General features: G+C 41.1%; 1 protein-coding gene across 1 annotated transcript in view; it reads right to left on the bottom strand.

The window, feature by feature from the left end:
* Positions 1–9,986: 9,986 nt before the first annotated feature.
* LOC148115665 (E3 ubiquitin-protein ligase TRIM39-like) overlaps positions 9,987–18,900 on the bottom strand; it is a 34,650-nt gene continuing 25,736 nt past the window's right edge. The window contains exons 5-7 of the mRNA XM_087888149.1: positions 14,369–14,487; positions 13,027–13,059; positions 9,987–11,113 (exon numbers count right to left, since the gene is read on the bottom strand). Coding sequence (XP_087744275.1) covers positions 10,599–11,113; positions 13,027–13,059; positions 14,369–14,487 — 667 coding nt within the window. The 3' untranslated portion in view covers positions 9,987–10,598. The remainder of the gene's footprint in view (positions 11,114–13,026; positions 13,060–14,368; positions 14,488–18,900) is intronic.

Raw genomic sequence — 18,900 nt, 5'->3', positions numbered from 1 at the left:
CAAGTTTTCCTGTAGTACAAAAAATGACTGAACACGCAGAAGGTGTCAAAATAAAAAATTGTGAAAATTATTTGGAATGCTCAGTATGTAAATCTACTAAACTAAAAACTAGTCCCAGGCCAAAAAAATCCACCAGATCAACTAACAAAATTTTTGACTTAGTACACATGGACTTAGTTGGCCCATTAACTCCATCAATCACTTATAGAAAACGTTACTTCCTAACAATAGTAGACGATTACAGTCGCTATGGTTTTGTTTACACATTAAAACACAAGGATGAAACCTTTCAAAAATTTAAGGAATTTTACAAACGCATAGAAACACAACATAATATCAGAATAAAACAAATTATGACAGATAGGGGATGTGAATTCATGTCTAAAGAATTCTCCCAATGGTTAAAGGATAGAGGAATGCTACATTACACGTCTAGTCCATTTTCTGCGTTCCAGAACGGGATTGCAGAGAGAAAGAATTCCACATTACAAACCATGATTAGGTGCACATTAGAGGATGCTGGTTTAGGCAAACAATTTTGGTCAGAAGCCTTACATTATTCAAATTACACTCAAAATAGAACCTGGTCCAGTATTGTGAATAAGACACCATATGAGGTGATGTATAATAGGAAACCAAAATTAGCACACATGCACATATTTGGGGTCACTGCAGACGTACACATACCTAAACAGTTGAGAAGAAAGGGAGAAAACGTATCCAGAAGACTAAGATTTATGGGATATGAAACTGGCACCAAAGGGTACAGATTCATTGATAATAATAACAAATTTATAGTTTCCAGAACAGCTGTGTTCCATGAACAGGCCAACTGGTCTAAATTACATCTTAATGAAATATTTCCAAATAAATGCAAAGATACAAAATCTCGTGAGGAAGGGACAATAGAAAATCAAAATATCAACAAAAATAAAAACAAAACCAAAACATGGACAAATAGTCAACACAAAATAAAGACAGACACATTAACAAAAAAGGAAGCAAGATATTTGCATGACTACCATAGCAAACCTGAAAGAGCTATTAGGAACAACAGAAATCAAATACCAAATAAATACAGAGATTACATAATGCATATGGATGGTGAACAAATAACACCTAATACATATGAGGAAGTATTAAAACTCCCTCGTGAAGAAAAGGAAAAATGGGAACTAGCTATGAAAAAAGAGATGGAAAGTTTGCAAGGATTAAATGTATTCACACCTGCGATTGCACCTAAAGATAAAACAATTATTGGTACCAGGTGGTTTTATAAAATTAAGAACCTAGAAGGAGGCAATACCCTATACAAAGCTAGATTGGTTGCACAAGGTTATGCACAAAAATATCCGGAGGACTATACTGACACGTACTCCCCCACAGTAAGAACAGAGAGTGTTAAAACAGCTCTAGTAGTAGCATCCGCACTCAATCTTGATGTATTTCAATATGACATACAGACTGCGTATCTACACGCAAAACTAGATAAGGAAATATATGTAAGAGCACCTCACAGTCAATACACTAATAAAAATGAAATTTGGCTATTGAACAAGAGTTTATATGGATTAAAGCAATCTGGCAAAAGATGGTACGATTGCTTGGTAAAAGTACTTAAGACCATGGATTTCAACACTACCACTGCTGATAACTGTTTCTTTGTCAAAAAGAGTGATGATTACATTGAATTTGTATTGATTTATGTAGATGATATTTTATATATAGGAAAACACAAAGAGAGAAGAGAAATCTTTGTAAACAAGCTAAATGAACATTTCTCGTTGAAATCTCTAGGTAAAGTAAACAAATACCTTGGTGTACAAATTAACAAAACTAGAAGGGGATTCAAACTTACTCAGAAAGATAAGATTATTGAACTTCTAAACAAATGCAATTTAAACAATGCCAAACCCTGTGACACTCCTATGCAAACTGATTTCCTTAGAAATACTGATGAATCTTCCCCTGAATTCAAGGATAATACATTTTATAGATCAGTCATAGGTTCACTTCTTTATATATCTAATTGGACTAGGCCAGATATTGCATTACCACTCAATTTATTATCAAGGCACGTTAGCAAACCAACAATGTATCACTGGGAAGCTGTCAAAAGAATTTTAAGATATCTGAAAAGTACATTAGACTTTTGCCTAGTATTAGAACCTAGTGATAATAAAGAACCAAAACTTACATGTTACGCAGATGCGGATTGGGCTGGAGATATATCATGCAGAAAAAGTACTTCTGGTTATATTTTTCTGTTAAATGACTGTCCAGTTTACTGGTACACTGGTAAACAAGAACTGGTAGCCACTTCAACCACAGAAGCGGAATATGTTTGTTTATCCAAAGCTGCAAATAACCTTGTATGGTTTAATGATTTAATTTCAGATGTTTGGAAAAAACCTACTTTGCCTTTTGTTATGCATGAAGACAATAAAGCAGCCATTGAAATATCTAGATCCGATGCCATTGGACAAAGATCCAGGCATATAGATATAAAATTTAAGCATGTGAGACAATTGTCTCAAGATGGATTTATCAAAGCAGTGCATTGTGATACCTCTGAACAATTAGCTGACATATTGACGAAGCCTTTACCTTCTAAACAGCACAAATACTTAACTTCCAAATTGTATGTCTTATATTGTCCTGAATCTGAATGTAATTGGTGTTGTATAGCGAACCGGCATTTAGAGGGGGATTTGTCAGATGTAAATGCCTTATTCCCTAATGTGTAAATAATGTATATATGGGATATCAGGGGTTAACTTATTCTTTGACTCTTAATGTATTCATAATTCACCACTCCCACTCTTGGCTCCACCCTTTGTATATATAAGGAGCCACCTTCACCATTTTCTTTGCTTCTATCTGTGAATATTCAGTGAATATAGAATGCCTATTATAATTAAAGAGAAATATATTTAAACCTCTAACTCTTATTATTATTATTGAGTCTGATCCTGAAAATATTGCAACAAAACATTTCTCTATATCTTGCTGTAGCATCCTTTTTTTTACACTAATGGACACTCTTAGGTAACAATTCTGTTCCTAACTAATTGTTGTCCCCAATTGGGGTCTGAGCCTGGTGCTGAGGCCAATGAAGGATGCCAGACATGAGATGCAGGTTTTGATTGCTTTTTATTGGGGTACCCCAAGGAAAAGGGCTCCTGGCCAAAATGCCAAGAGAGCCAAGAACAAAGGATGAAGAAAGCTTTATACATTTTCACTAAAGAAGAAGGCAGGACAAGGCGGGATAGTAAGAAATATCATCTAATAAACATTTTACTAATAATTGTACAGTTTGTTTAATTGGTCTCTAGCTGTCCCTATTCCTAAGCCTTGGCTAATGAATGCCCGAGGAGTTATCTAATACCCCTTTGATTTTCTGCACACCATCTCTATTCCTAACTTTTAGCTGAGGTCTGTAATTTGCCTAACTCTAGTTACTTTTATCAGCTTTTTAACTACCCAGAATTGTTACAAGCTTTACACATGCATATTTCCTGTGAATCAGCAGCCTTTGTTCTTGCCAGACAGACTCCACAATTACAGGCTTCCTGATTTACTTTCAAGTGGGTGCAAGACCTGGTTTTATTTTAACAGACAGCCCATCATCCCTCCCCCCTGCCCCCCCCCCCCGCCTTTGAATCTGAAAACGATTTAATTTTCCAAGATTCACCCAACATCAATATCCCTGTACTGGGAGACCCCATAGCTTGCTTACAGGTGGAAAGGCAAAGCAGAAGGCATTGTAATGCACAACAGGTGATTAAGAGAACAATGACTATGCCTGCCAGGGTCATTATTAGGTTCTTAACCAGTTGGAATCAGGCAACCATCCTGTCAGTCAATGCCACCAGCCTTTCCGTTCGTCCATGGGGGGTGGGGGGAGGAGTTGCAGCTTTCTTTGTGATGTGTGTAGTTCGGCTGTGGAATTCCTCTGATTTGTCCAGAATCTGCACACAGCATTGTTGTCCAAGTAGGGCACAGACACTTCCTTTGGATGCCATATATCTAGATATATCTCCGAATGGCTTCTTGATCTTCTGCTGTAGCAATAAAGAAACTCCCCAGTCTCATTAGCTAGGATTTCCTCCACTGCCTATATACAATACATTTATTTATTTATTTATTTAGTTAGTTAGTTAGTTAGTTAGTTAGTTAGTTATTTATTTATTTATTTATTTATTTATTTATTGGTTCGATTTATATGCCGCCCTTCTCCAGAGACTCAGGGCGGCTTGCAATACGTTACGCAATAGCCTTCATACTTTTGTATATACCTGCTTAGTAGGGTTTTTGGCCCCCCCCCAACGGTTTTCTTTTTTATACAAAGTCATCTTATTGCCCCCACAATCCGGGTCCTCATTTTACCTACCTCGGAAGGATGGAAGGCTGAGTCAACCTTGAGCCTGGTGAGATTTAACCTCGCAGTAATTGCAGGCAGCTAGCAGCTAAGTGCTATTTAACAGCACTTTAGTCCACTTCGCCACCAAGGCTCCTGTAGCTGGCATTATTGAGGGTCCAGAGCCCACTGAACAAAGTAAGGGGTTGATAGTTCTTCAGGTACTATCTGGATTGTTCAAGGTCCCTCTGGTTTCTAATCTTCCTTTCAGGTAAAGTGGGTATAATATAGGTGGGTGGGAGGAGCACAGTTACATAACAAATCATATGGTCTCATCCCGACAGTAGTTAAGTCTACTTGGCTTAATATCTTAGCCTTCACATACACACACCCCAATCAGCTAGTGGTAACAATTGGCTAACTCCTAATTCTAGTGTGGGGAGCTACAAATATGTTTTGGGGAAATTTCCTAATTGAGAGAAGACCTATGGGAGATGGTAGTTCTCCTCTCACGCAACGATGGTTCCGGAGGCTTTTCTTTCCAGAACAATAACTTAAGTCCCAGTTCTTCTACTGAGGAAGTCACAGGCTGCGCAGTCCAAGAATCAGATGGTGGGTATTTCTTCACTCTAGAAGTGATCTGTCCAAGATGCCAGGCCTTCCACTTTTAGTGCCACATGGGTGGTCAGAAGCACTTGAAACGGTCCCTTCCACTTCTGATCCAAGGAGGTTGTTAATCCCCATGTCTTTACAAGCACCCAGTCTGCAGGCTGAAACGGATGTACTGGATGATCTAGTCCAGGGTATTGATTTTCCTGCAGATAACGGGAAAGAAAACTCATAACCCCAGCGAGTTGTCTTACTTATTGGTACAAGGTCAGTTCGCCCACTAGTGGGATGGACCTCTCCTCTGCCTTTAGGGAGGGATGTGGTCGCCCAAAAAGGGCCTCAAAAGAGGCTCAAGCCTATTCGCTGTCGAGGTGCAATGTGCAGCCCTAACAACGTGAGTGGCAAAGTTTGCGATGAGGACAGGTGAGCCTCCTGGCATAAGTGAGCTAGCTGTTTTTTTTAAAAAAAAAAATCATTACTTTTTTCTGCCATAGGACTACTTGCCAGGTGGTAGACTGAGTAAAGCTTCCGAGTGATCTTTAACTGTTCACACAAACCTTAGCTGTGAAATATGGGTCACAATCAAAGGATATACTATTTGGCAGCCCAAACCCAGGAATGATTTCTTCCAGTAGGACGTTTACTACTTCATGCTCTCTATTAGTCCTGCAAGCAAAAGCCTCAGGCCATCCTGTGAAGGTCCATGCTAGTCCCACAACATACTCAAAAGCTTGCTTTCTAGGTAATTCAGTGAAGTCTATTTCCCAAATTGTCCCTGGGTAGTTGCCTTTAAGTTGGGCTCCTAAGGGGTGGGCGCCTGGCTACTTTTGGATTATTTCTGGCATAGATCAGACAAACTGCTACAGCTTGGGAGGCTGCGGAATAGAGACCCTTGTCTACTACACAGCATGTCACAAAGTCTACCAGTCCCTTTGACCCCCCCATTGTGTGCTGGCATGTATTTGTTATAAATGAATCCTCTGAGGTGTATTTGGTAGAATAGGTCTGCCCTCCACCTTCCACCACCCATCCTTCCTCTCCCTGCCTCCAACTGATGTGGCCCATGTCCTACCCTTGGGAGTCCAAGGGAGTGGAGAAGTGGGTAGGGAGAAATAGGAATGAGGTAGGCTGTTCATTCTAAGTGTGGTAGGGAGGCTTCCTTAGCAGCTCCATCTGCAGCCCAATTTCCTTTTGTGTAAAGGGGAATCTTAGAATGTCCCTTGACATGTAAGACTCCTACTTGTTTTGCTTGCCGAGCAGCCTCCAATACTTTTAAAATTTGTGGGCTATATTTAATGGTTGATTCTCTTGCATTTAATAATCCTCTTTCCTTCCATAAGGCTCCATGGGCACGCAAGGCTCCAAAGGTATATTTGCTATTAATGTTTGTCCCACAGCCAGCTGTAAGGCTCTATGTAGAGTGACCAGTTCAGCCAGTTGGGCAGAAATGTTTACTGGTAATGAGTTGACTTCTACAACTTCCCATGCTGTCACCACTGCATATCCTGCCTTTCTCTGGCCTTTTACCATAAAGCTACCACCATTCACAGTCAGCATTTGGGATCGACTAATCACAAGTCTACCTGTCTCCCAAGCCCCCACCGGTAGGTCTTTGGACCTACCCTGTCCTGTAGGGACAGGGGGATAGAGAGGGACCCCTCGGACGGCCGGAGGCTTACCCTCTGCGCCAGCGGCGGTGGAATGGCGGCCATGGCAGCTGGCCTGAGACCGCGGCAACCGGGATACAAGAATGTGCAGGAGGAGAAGAGGAGAAGCGTTTGAGCAGGGGGCTAGACTAGGAGACCTCCAAGGCCCCTTCCAGTTCTATTCTGATTGATTGATTGATTGACTTCCAGAATTTGTGAGCCAACTGGCTCAGGAGCTTTTGGAGTTGAAGTCTGCAAATTATAAAAAGGCCATCGGTTCCCCCCACCCCAATTGCTAAAGGGAAAGATTTTGAAAAATCCTGGGGAGAAAGAAACATCCATTGTACAGATTGCCAAACAATATTTTATTTTATTTTATTTCATTATTTTATTTTATTTTATTTTATTTTATTTTATTTTATTTTATTTTATTTTATTTTATTTTATTTTATTATTTTATTTTATTTTATTTTATTTTATTTTATTTTATTTTATTTTATTTTATTTTATTTTATTTTATTTTATTTTATTTTATTTTATTCGGCTTATATGCCTCCCTATCCCACAATGGACTCAGGGCGGCTCACAACAATAAAACACAAACCACAATATAAAATAAAAATTAAAATCTAAAAAATTTAAAATTAACCCTTAAAACCATTAAAACCCCATCGTCAGTCCAGGTCAAGGGAATTAAAAAGCCAAGTTTTTAATTCAAGGCGGAAGGTGTGAAGGTCAGGCGCTAATCGGAGCTCCAAGGGAAGTTGATTCCAGAGGGTGGGCGCACCGACCGAGAAGGCTCTACCCCTGGGGGCCGCCAGCCGCCACTGTCTAGCCGACGGCACCCTGAGTAGGCCCTCTCCATGGGCGCGAACCAGGCGATGGGATATCGTTGCTGGCTGTAAGTGGTCCGCCAAATATCCTGGTCCTAAGCCATGTTGGGCTTTATGGGTCATCACCAGCACCTTGAATCTCACCCGGAGGGCAACCGGTAGCCAATGCAAACCGCGTAGGAGGGGTGTAACATGGGAGTATCGGGATTCTCCCATCACAACCCGCGCGGCTGCATTCTGCACCAGCTGAAGCCTCCGGGTGGTCCTCAAGGGCAGCCCCATGTAGAGAGCATTGCAGTAGTCAATCCGTGAGGTGACCAGCGCATGAGTAACTGTGCGTAGGGCAATTATTATTGATCCAACCAGCTTGTTAAAGGGGACAATGCTTTTTTTTTCAATAGGAAGAAGGAAACATTTATGGGAACAGAGGGAGTAACCTTGGACTGAAAGAGACAGTAAGAAGCCCTTGATAAAAGCCCAAAACTAATGCTGCAATTGATGGGTTGTCTCAGAGATAAAGGGGAAATTAAACTCTTTTCAGTCACTTTTAATTGGAATATCCTGCAGAGAAAGAACTGCCTGGACTGCCCCCTTCCCAGCCATCCAATCAGGAAACGGATCAGGAAAAGCTGGAAAATTGGGCAAAAGTCAACCCGAGGAGGCAGCCTGGATCACTCTGTGGAAGGGAGACAGAGAAGACTATCTTGTAGATGTAGAATATGGAATATGTAGAATGTGGGATAGGATCATTTGCTGAATGGAAATCTTCACATTTGACCAATGAAATGCCTCTTAAGGCAAAAGGTGGATAGAAAGAGGCATTAGGAGTCTCAGGCCAACTTAGGACAGGGGGACCCATGGGGAGAGGTGGGGGGATCTGGTGGGTGGAGAACATCTTATACACCTTTGTCCTTTGTTCAAGGGCTTTTTGGGGAGGCTTCTTTAATCCCAACAGGGTCTCTGAGGGGACATACAGAGTCCCAAGCCCCCTCCTTTATCTTGCCTTTTTGTTGGTGGCACCTCGTTTATGGAATGCCCTCCCCAGAGTCCCTTAATTGGCACCCACAGTGGCCTCAGTTTGGAACCAGGTGAAGACCTTTCGAAGGAAGGAAGGAAGGAAGGAAAGGAAGGGAAGGAAGGAAGGAAGGAAGGAAGGAAGGAAGGAAGGAAGGAAGGAAGGGGAAGGGAAGGGAAGGAAGGAAGGAAGGAAGGAAGGAAGGAAGGAAGGAAGGAAGGAAGGAAGGAAGGAAGGAAGGAAGGAAGGAAGGAAGGAAGGAAGAAAAGGAACCACGAATATGACTGCAACTACAGTACTACTACTAAACAGGTTTAGGGCTGGGACCTAATTTACAGAACATTCACATCTAAATCTCTTTTAAATATTCCCCAGAAGTGGGGAGATGCAAAGCAGAAACAACCCTAGAGGGAGTCAACAAAGACCTAAGGGAGGGAAGCCCCACCCCTTATTTACATATAGGGAAAAGGCGGAGCTGGCTGCCATCTTGAGTTTGTTGACATGCCTTGGGACACCCTGGCCATAATCCCCATCCCTTTCGATAGTCTGTTGGGCTAGATCAGTGGCTCCCAATTTGACATATGTGAAGTCAAATAATAAGCATTTTAACATTTCTCATTTTTAATGTATATAGACATTAAAAAGTGCTTTATGAGAGTGTTTCACACTTATGACCATTGCAGCATCCTCATGATTACTTGATCAAAATTCAGTCGCTTGGCTATTGACTCATATTTATGACAGTTGCAGGGTCCCCGAGTCATGTGATAGATTCCCCTTGCCTTCTTTTGCAACCATCCAGGCGCCTTCCCCTGGTACAGTCCATTCCTTGTGGCTGCCACTCCACTCAGCTCCCTCACATGGTTGGGTGGGGGTCAGATGGCTATTCAGCCAGTTCTCCCTCTCTCTCCTCTCTCCCCCGCCCCCTCCTGCTTGCTGGTCTCTCCTGCCACTGCCTCTGCCCCTCCCGTGATTCCCCTGCCTGCCTCCCTTTCTCTCCATCTCCTTCCTCCTCCTCCTTCCTCAACCTTTCCTCACACACTTTTCCCTCCTTTTCCCCCCACTCCTTTCTCTCCTTTTCCTCAACCCATCCTCATGTGTCGCTTCCCCCCCTCACTTGGTGGGGTGGAGGCCAGGTGAGCCAGGAGGCCCCACTTCCCTTCTCTCCCTTCTCCCTCAGGTTTGCCCCCAAAGAGACCCACCTATCCCTCTCGCCCTCTCTCTCTATCCACTGCGCCCCTCCTTTTTCCTGCCAAAACCTCCTCCTTTTCATTCCCTTCTTCCCCCGTGAGAGTTAAAATGGGGCAAAACTCACTTAACAGCTGTCTCACTTGGGAGCAGAAATTTGGGGCTCAATTGTAAGTCCAGGACTACCTGTATTAGTTATGTTCATTAGGATTCCTCATTTGCTTCTTTGTCAACAGCAGCTTGTCAATCTTCAGTTCTTTAGATGCTTTGAGGGGTTCCAGAGATCTGCTGTCAGCATTCAAAGTCACCATATCAGTTAAGTTTCACTCCCCTTATTTATTTTTATCTCTCCTTTATTATTTTTACAAATAACTCAAGGTGGCAAACATATCCAACACATCTTCCTCCTCCTATACCTGTGAGGCTATAAAGCTTATATCGAGTGTAATACTTGCTGAAGCCCTGCTAGGGTTCCTTGGATTATGACAATTATGTGTTAAAAGGAAACCGGAGGAAAATAAAAGGGGGAAGGAAAGAAAAAAAGAAGGGGATGATTATAGAATATACAGAGTTATGGACACCTACACAATCATTGATTGCAACTAACAGGAAACAAACAAGCATGATCCATAAATGGGATGAAGAGCTGTGACAGACATATTAAATCATGATTGACAGGCTTAGCTGTAAGGTATCTTTAATACTGATACACCTGAACACAGGATGCTAAAGCCGATAAAGATCCTAGGACACTTCATTTTTTTTTTATCCAGACAAATAGAAATGATGATCAGGTTATTCCTTTATAAGGACTGATTGACTGACCAGGGTGGCATAGAACAATAAAAAAAGCTGAAGTAGCAAAAAGCTAAGGAATCTCTGCTTTAAAGGCTTTCGGAGATCCCTGCTTGGTAAATAGGGATTTTTGTTTATGGAGGTCCCTTCTTTTAGGGGAGTGTCATGCAGACGCCCTCCCACAAAGAGAAAGAGGGCAGAAGGGTCTCTCCAACCAAGGAAGCGTCTGAGAATGTATGGAGCAGAGTTGCTGTGCTGGCATCAAAAAAGCTCACTTGTCCCCCTTCGCAGTTGAGAGAGACACGGATCCTCGTGGGCTCCTCAGTCAGGACCAGTTTAGAGAATTCTGACGGAGATTCAGCTGAGTATTCCCCTTCCCATTTCTCAAACTGCCAGAACATGGTCTGCTGATCAACATTTGTTACATTCAGTGGTTTGCTGGCAACCCCAACACCCCATCCTCCTGTACCTCCTACAATAACTTCCCAGAAATGTCTCCCTGTGGAGAACTTCTGACAGCCAAGGACACAAGGATTATATAAAAGTCTCACAAGGTCTGAGAGAAGATATTTTCTTTCAACTGGCTTAATTCCTTTGACACTTTTTCGATCTTCCGAGACTTCAAGGCGGCCAGGATTGGCTGTGTCTGGATCCAGAGTTACATTCTCTGTAAGGGGGAAGAGAAGGAAGGAAGGAGAAAAACAAGAGCTTCAGCTGCAGGCCTGGTTTGTGTCTTCACCCCCAAGAGTTTAACCCTCTTGTGTGAATGGAGTTCAGCTTCCAAACACCTCCCCAGGACTGGAAGACTCATTGTTCTTTTAAACAACACCTAAGCATTGCCTGGTCAAGAGTCCTCCAACTTTGGCAACTGGAAGACTTGTAGACTTCAACTAACAGAATTCCAATGGCTGATGGGGCTGCTATTGTCCAGGTCCCTCTGCTCCCTTTTCTCCAAGCACTCGGGCTCTCCCACTGTCTTAGTCCCATCCTCTGTTAACTGCCGGCCTGTTCAGCGCTCCTCTGGCCTTCTCCTTCCATTCACTTAGGTTGCCTTCGCCATCTTCCAGTCCATCTGCCTCCCCTTCAGCTGCCACTAAGCTGCACACCTTCAGGATACGTTGACTACCTGTACAGCTTTTGGCTCCTCCCCTCAGCTCTTCGTCTCTTGGCTCCACTGGTCAATTCCCCTAGTCTCTAGTCTCCCATGTGGCCGCCACTCTGCTGATTACCGTCCAGCTTTGCCATCCTGGATGGGGAATTCTGGGAACTGAAGTCCACAAGTCTCACAATGGCCAAGTCCTTCAAACACTTCATAGCGCTCCACCTCTTCCAGAAGATCAGGCAGAGCAAGAGGCTGCCATGTTTCAATTCTGAACTGGGAAAAGTCAGAAGGATACCCCAGAGGTAACTTAGGACACATGATGGGATGGGAGGAGGCTCCGTCTTTTTCTCGACCAGCATCAGGGTATCACAGGGATGTACAAAAGGGGAGGATCTTATACAGGAAACCTCTGCTTTCACAAGTCTGATGGACCACAGAGTGGAGGCAACCCTGATGCTCCAACTTTGCTATTTGCTTTGACCCAAAGGACCTAATTTCTGCTCCCAAAGACCTGGTCTCTCACCAACTTATAGTCAGGCAGTAAAAACAAGAGGATGTTATCAGCTTGGTAGGAATTCAAGATTCCTTTCACTCCCAGGTCATATTTTCCCATTTGTCCAGGTATTTCATTCTACACCAAGATTGGCTTCAGTTTTTTAGATTACCGTATTTTTCAGAGTATAAGACGAACCAGAGTATAAGACACAGCTTAGTTTTTGGGGAGGAAAATAGGAAAAAAAAAATCTGCCTACCAGGTATTCATCTGGCTATCGTCCTTAGTCTGGTCAGCTTCAGCACATTAGTTTGCTGGTTTTTTATCCCCTGCTTGGGGATAAAAAACAGTCTCTAAGGCACAGCTGAGAGGAAGCAGCAATGAGAAAAGCAGGCAAAGCTTCACTCGGCTGGTACCTGGTTAGGGCTGAAAAAAGCTTCTAAAGAACAGCTGAGAGTCAGAGCAAAGCAGGGAGACTGCTTCACTCAGGGTGTTGAGGGAGCAGGCAAAGCTGGGAAGATTGCTTGCTAGTGCTTCATTAGTGCCTCGGTGGGGCTGAAAAAAGCTTCCAAAAAGCTACATACGGAGTATAAGTTGCACCCAAATTTTCAGCCTCTTTTAGGGGGGGAAAGGTTCGTCTTACATTCCAAAAAATATGGTATGTATAGAACAGAACGGAGCGGAGCAGGAGTAGAGGAGTAGAACAGAACAGAACAGAACAGAACAGAACAACCACTTGATTTGGCCAAATGTAATCAGACACACAAGGAATTTTTCTCCACTGCATTAGCTAATATTGTACATATAAATGGCAAGTAATAGTTCATAAATCATATAATCATTAAAGTTTACTGGACCACCATAGTCTTTAAGGTACTTAATCCTATAGTTTTCTTTTTTTTTTCATCTATTATGTTTCTCTTAAAGTTACTGGCATCAGAGCTTAAAATAGCAAGGAAATCCAATTCCTGTAACTCATATTTACCTTCCTGTAGTTGAAGTCCACTTTCCAGAGTATCTGGGGAAGAAAAGGGAGGAATTCAGCATCTCATCCCTGGAATTGGAGCAACAGAAGGGCCTCCCTCAGATTCCCTGGTTTGCTTTCCTTGGCCTCAGATCAGGAAATAAGGAATAGGGAAAGCTACAAGCCAGAATGTCATTGGTGGCTATATATATTCCATCAGGTATAAATATATTCTACTATATATGCATCTCAGTGGTGCAGCAGACTAAAGTGCTATTAAGTGCTAGCACTTAGCTCCCAGTTGCCTACAATTAGTGCAAGTTCAAATCTCACCAGGCTGAAGGTTGACTCAGCCTTCCATCCTTTCGAGGTAGGTAAATTGAGGACCCGGATTGTGGGGCCAATAAGCCAACTTTGTATAGAACAACACCGGGGGGGGGGGCGAAAGCCCTAATAAGCAGGTATATACAAAAAAGAATGCAGGCTGTTGCTATAATGCACTGTAAGCCGCCCTGAGTCTACGGAGAAGGGCGGCATATAAATTGGACTAATAAATAATAAAAATAAATAAATAAATTCCATATATAGAGATAGTCCTCAAGTTACAACTATTTTTTTAGTGACGTTACAGCAGCACTGACAAAGGAGCTTTATGATCGGTTCTCACACTTATGATGGTTGCAGCCTCCCCAGTCCCGTGATCAAAATTTGGGCACTTGGGAACCAGCTTGTATTTACGATGGTTGCAGCATCCCATGATTCTGGGATTGTCCTCTTCAACCTTCCTGGGGAGCTTCTGACACGCAAAATCAATGCATGAATCCAGATTCATTTATCAACCACGATTCACTTAACTGCCGTGATTTTCTGAATAACTGAGGCAAAAACGTTCGTAAAATGGGGCACTTCTCACTTAACAACTGCCTTGCTTAGCAACAGAAATTTTCAGCTCAACTGAGGTCGTAAGTCAAGAACTACCTCTATGTATTCCATTATACTTAGTGGAAACTTATTCTGCTTCCCCAGTGATCAGGGCATATGGATTTGGGCCAGGGGTGGGCTCCACTTACCTTCGCTACCGGTTCACAATGTGCGTGCGTGCGCAGAGTGTCTGTGATGATGTCCAGGTGGATGGGCGGAGCCTCCCGCCACCGCTACTACCAGTTTGCAAGATCCAGAGCGAACCGGTAGGAACCCACCACTGATTTGGGCTACGAAGACTACAGGTAGTCTCCATTTACAATCCTAACTGAGACACTGATCCTGAAATCGATCCCTATTTGATCCATGTGACATTGACCCAGAATCTCTCTTGGATGCTCAAAATGTCATCCAGTGTAAAACCTTGGTGGCTGTTTTTTACCTCTCAGTTTTTTCATGGCCCTTTTCAGAAGCTCAGTCATATCACTGTAATCCCAGATTGTCCACTTTGGCTCTAGAAGTAAATCCACCGGATTCTCATATGTTTCCTTAGCCTGGTACCTGGAAGGACAAAATAACAGAATAACAGAGTTGGAAGCGACCTTGTAGGTCATCTACTCCAGCATCCCCCCCAACCACCCAAGCAGGAGACCCCACATTGTTTCTGACAGGTGGCAGTCCGGCCTCTTCTTGAAAACTTCCAGTGATGAAGCTCCCACTACTTCTGGAGGGAAGCTGTTTCATTGCTTGATTGTCCTCAGTCAGAAAATTTCTCCTCATTTCTAAGTTGAATCTCTCCTTGATCAGTTTCCATCCATTATTCCTTGCCTGGCCTTCAGGTGCTTTGCAAAACAGATTGACCCCCTTCTCTCTGTGACAGACCCTCAAATATTGGAACACTCTCTCCAGAATGTGTGCATTGGGCTGTTCCATGCCTTGTATTTATGTGGTGCCTGTTGCATAAATTTGAGGATCAGACTCAATAAATAATTCAGGAATGAAGTATTCAAAACAAAGTACTATTTATTTACAGTAGGCATTCTATATTCTCTGAATGGTTGCAGATAGAAGCAAGTAGGAGGTGCGTACATCCCCTTTTATAACAATGAGGCGGGGTTATAGGTGGGAGTGGTTACATATGAATACATTAAGAAAGGAAGGATGAATTAACCCCTGATATCCTGTGAACATATATTTTCTCCATTTGAGAATAAGGCATTTACCCGTGACAAATCCCCCTCTAAATTCCGATTCGACATACAGCAGTAATTACACTCAGATTCAGAACAATATAAAACTTGTAGTTTTGAAGTTAAATATTTGTGTTGTTTTGATGGCAAAGGCTTAGTCAGTATGTCGGCTGTTTGTTCTGAGGTTTCGCAATGAATAGCTTTAATGAATCCATCTTGAGATAATTGTCTTACATGTTTGAATTTGATATCTATATGTCTAGATCTTTGACCAATGGCATCAGACCTAGATATCTCTATAGCAGCTTTGTTATCTTCATGTATAATAAAAGGTAATGAAGGGCTCTTCCAGACATCTGATAATAAATCATTAAACCATACAAGATTATTAGAGGCTTTAGACAAACAAACATATTCTGCCTCAGTTGCTGATGTGGCTACTAGATCTTGTTTCCCAGTATACCAGTAGACTGGACAATTGTTAAGAAAAAATACATAGCCTTCCGGTTTGCTGCTTGTCGCTGCCAGACGATCTCTCGGGATCGCCAGCCCCACTGCCTGTAAGAGCCGCCTTCACAACGGAATGGCGGCTCGAAAAAACTCCGTTTCCACGAGGAAATGGAGATAGAGCCGGCTGGGGTGGGTAGAGCTCTCTGCGTGGCCCCAAAAGTTTTTTTTTACTTTTGGGATGGAGCAGATGAGACTCCCCATATCCCTAGCCACCGCTCCGGGCTTTGGGAGACCTCTGTTTATGCAGAGCTAGGCGACAAGAACAAACCCACAAATTTAACAGATTAATTAAAGAGGAGGTGAGCTGGACCCGTGATCCTGAATCGCAAGTATTTTATTTATTTTATAAAAGTTATTCAAGAAAGAAAGAAGGAAAAAAAAAGATTTTTAAAAATGGCGACTGCCGCAGCTTGAGAAGGGGCTGAAAGGGAAAGTCCTTCTGTTTTCTATTACTACAAAGTAGTGGAATAAATACTTTTGGCTACAATTGAAGATAAAACTTCACTTTTGTGTTTTTTTTTTCCTCCTGGAGATTTGATATTGATCTTGGTTGGAAAGAAGTTTTTTTTTTCTCTGCTTTTCTTCTCTTTTCTAAAAAAAGTTTGGCATTGAGATTTATAAAGTCAGACAAACAAGCAGTGGGGGGGGGATTCCCCCATTAACAAATTACATGAACAAGTTCTAAGTCTCCAGTCTCAGAAATCTGATTTCAACATAATAGAATTTCTCTTAGAGGAGATTGTAAGAAGGGATGAGATTGTGAATCAGCACTTTGAAAAATTTAAGCAGGAAATTAAAGAATTGGTGCAATCAAAGTTTGATTTTTTGGAACGAAAGATTATAAAAATGGCTAATGGTTTTTCAGAATTTATGATCCAGTTGGACGCAAATACTAAGTTATTAGAGTCTAAAATGGAAGAAACTGAGGACAATTTGGACAATAGAATACAAAAAATTGAAAGTTACTTGACAAATACTCAAGATAATAGCTCAGAAGAAAAACCTAAAATGGAGGCTGATCAAAAGACTTGTAATGTAGAAAATTTGCAACAAAGGATTGAAAGAGAAGTTTTAATGATGCAATATAATTTCACTGAATATGCGATTAGACTGAGAGGACTGCAGGAAAACAACAGAGAAGATTTAAGGAAAATATCTTCTGAAATTCTGGCTGAGATTTTAAAGGCTCAACCTGAAGAAGTATTTTGTAGGATTGATAGAATTTATAGAATAAATTCCTGGACTGCAAAGCAAAGGCAACTGCCTAGAGATGTGGTGATTTATTTTACAGACAAGGAGATAAGAAATAATATTGTGCAAAATTCTTACAATTCTATTTTGCAATGGTTTGGAAGAAAGATTTGGATATATAAAGAGCTCCCGCCCAAGATCTTATTGGAAAGAAAGAAATTTGGTTTTCTGGTGACTGAACTTAAAAAGAGAAATATCCTATTCAGGTGGGATGCCCCAGTTGGTATTATATTGAGATATCAAGGAGAAAGATATCAATTAAATACTATTGAAAAAGCGGAAGAATTTTATCAAAAATTTTTGAAAATGAATTCAACATCTCTATGCACAATACAGGATAAGCAGAAGGAATTGGAAATAAAGGGAAAACACCGAATTATAGAGACTTTGCCTTCGGATTCTTTAGACACCCCAGCTGGATTATTTATAAATAAAAGAGAAGTGGCATCGGATTCCAACGTGATTATGACTCATCAAGTCACAGACAAGCATGGAAATCAATTAGCTGATATACAATTGTCAGAAAAGAAATATGAGTTAAAGCAAAACCAACAAGATCAAGTTATAAAGCAGAACGAAAATCGCTCAGTCGATATACAACTTACAGAAAGGAAATTAGGATGGAGAACAAACCCACAAAAGGAAAAGAAAAAAAGAAATAGGTCTCACAAAAATAAAAATTTCTAAATTAAGCAACAGTGAAGCCAGTTTTTTTTAAAAAAAAAAATGAATGAACATATGAAAAGACAGATGAGGCGAAGTATTGGTTAACAATATCCTGAGGAGAGTGACAGACCTCTGCAATGCCGTAATTTTGGGATGTGAAAAGAGCCTTAAACTGGTTGGATTGGAATTATCTATTTTGGAGTTCTTTTTATTGATAAATGTATTATATTTATGTTGAGCTATAAGGCAAGAGAATTACGCTGGGGCATGCAGAAGATCTGGTTGTTACCCATTATGATGATGGGAATTAATAATCCTGAAGAAAACCACAATTACAGATATTGTATGGAATATAATTATAATGTCACTCGGGTGGTTGTTGTTGTTTTTTTTTATATATATATATATATATATATATATAGGAGGAGATTTATTACTGATGGGGGCAGAAGACAACTGAGGATTTGGAACCATCCGTTGCAACTAGGATGCTATGTTACCCTAATATGGATGATGTATTCAACAATCTAGTGGAAAGACACTAAAGAAGATATTATATGGATTATAAACTTAAAGTTATTGATTTTTTCTACATAATGGAATTTTTTTTTAGTAGGGTGGGTAGTAGATTAAAGATATTAAGAACTGTTGTGTATGGCAACTTTGTATGAAAGTGGGTGGAGATAGGTTAGTTTACTGATTGTTTAGTTTAAGAAAAGGGATGCTTAAGTGATATACCTATGGGAGTGGAGCAAATGGATGGAGCTGAATAAATGCTAAATTAGGATTTATGGGGAAGGCTGCTTTGAAATGTTATATTAATATATACAAAAGATTAAATGTTAAAGCAGGATTTATTACATAGTTTTAAAATGGAAGGTTGTTATGAAATGTTGTATTAATATACAGATATAAGTATGGGGAGGAGAAATAGGGCAGATTACTGTTAAATCGGGAGTTATAATAATATTATTAGGTTAAATTAGAAGTTATTATGCAATGTTATAGTAAAATGATATTTTGAAATGTATGCTAAAAGGGGGAAGTAATAATATTAATAATATTATTAGTAAATAAGCGTTAGTATTTAGAGGAGGGAGTAAGGGGATGGTAAAATATTATATAATCTGTTATGAATTAGGTTTTTGTTGTGAGGAAGTCATTGGGGGGATGGGTGGTGAGGGGGGGGTTAGGGAGGAGGGGGGGAGAAAAATGTGGGGAAAAAATTTGTATTTGAAAACTTTTTCAATAAAAAAAAAAAAAGAAAAAATACATAGCCTGAAGTGCTTTTTCTGCACTTAGTGTCACCTGCCCAATCTGCATCAGCGTAACAAGTGAGAATGGGTTCATTAACATC

Source organism: Pantherophis guttatus, chromosome 2 (genome assembly GCF_059756535.1).
Source record: "Pantherophis guttatus breed Tessera chromosome 2, ASM5975653v1, whole genome shotgun sequence".
NCBI classification, from domain to species: Eukaryota; Metazoa; Chordata; class Lepidosauria; order Squamata; family Colubridae; genus Pantherophis; species Pantherophis guttatus.
The sequence above is the reverse complement of the archived record's forward strand: the minus strand, read 5'-3'. Positions and strand labels throughout refer to the sequence as shown.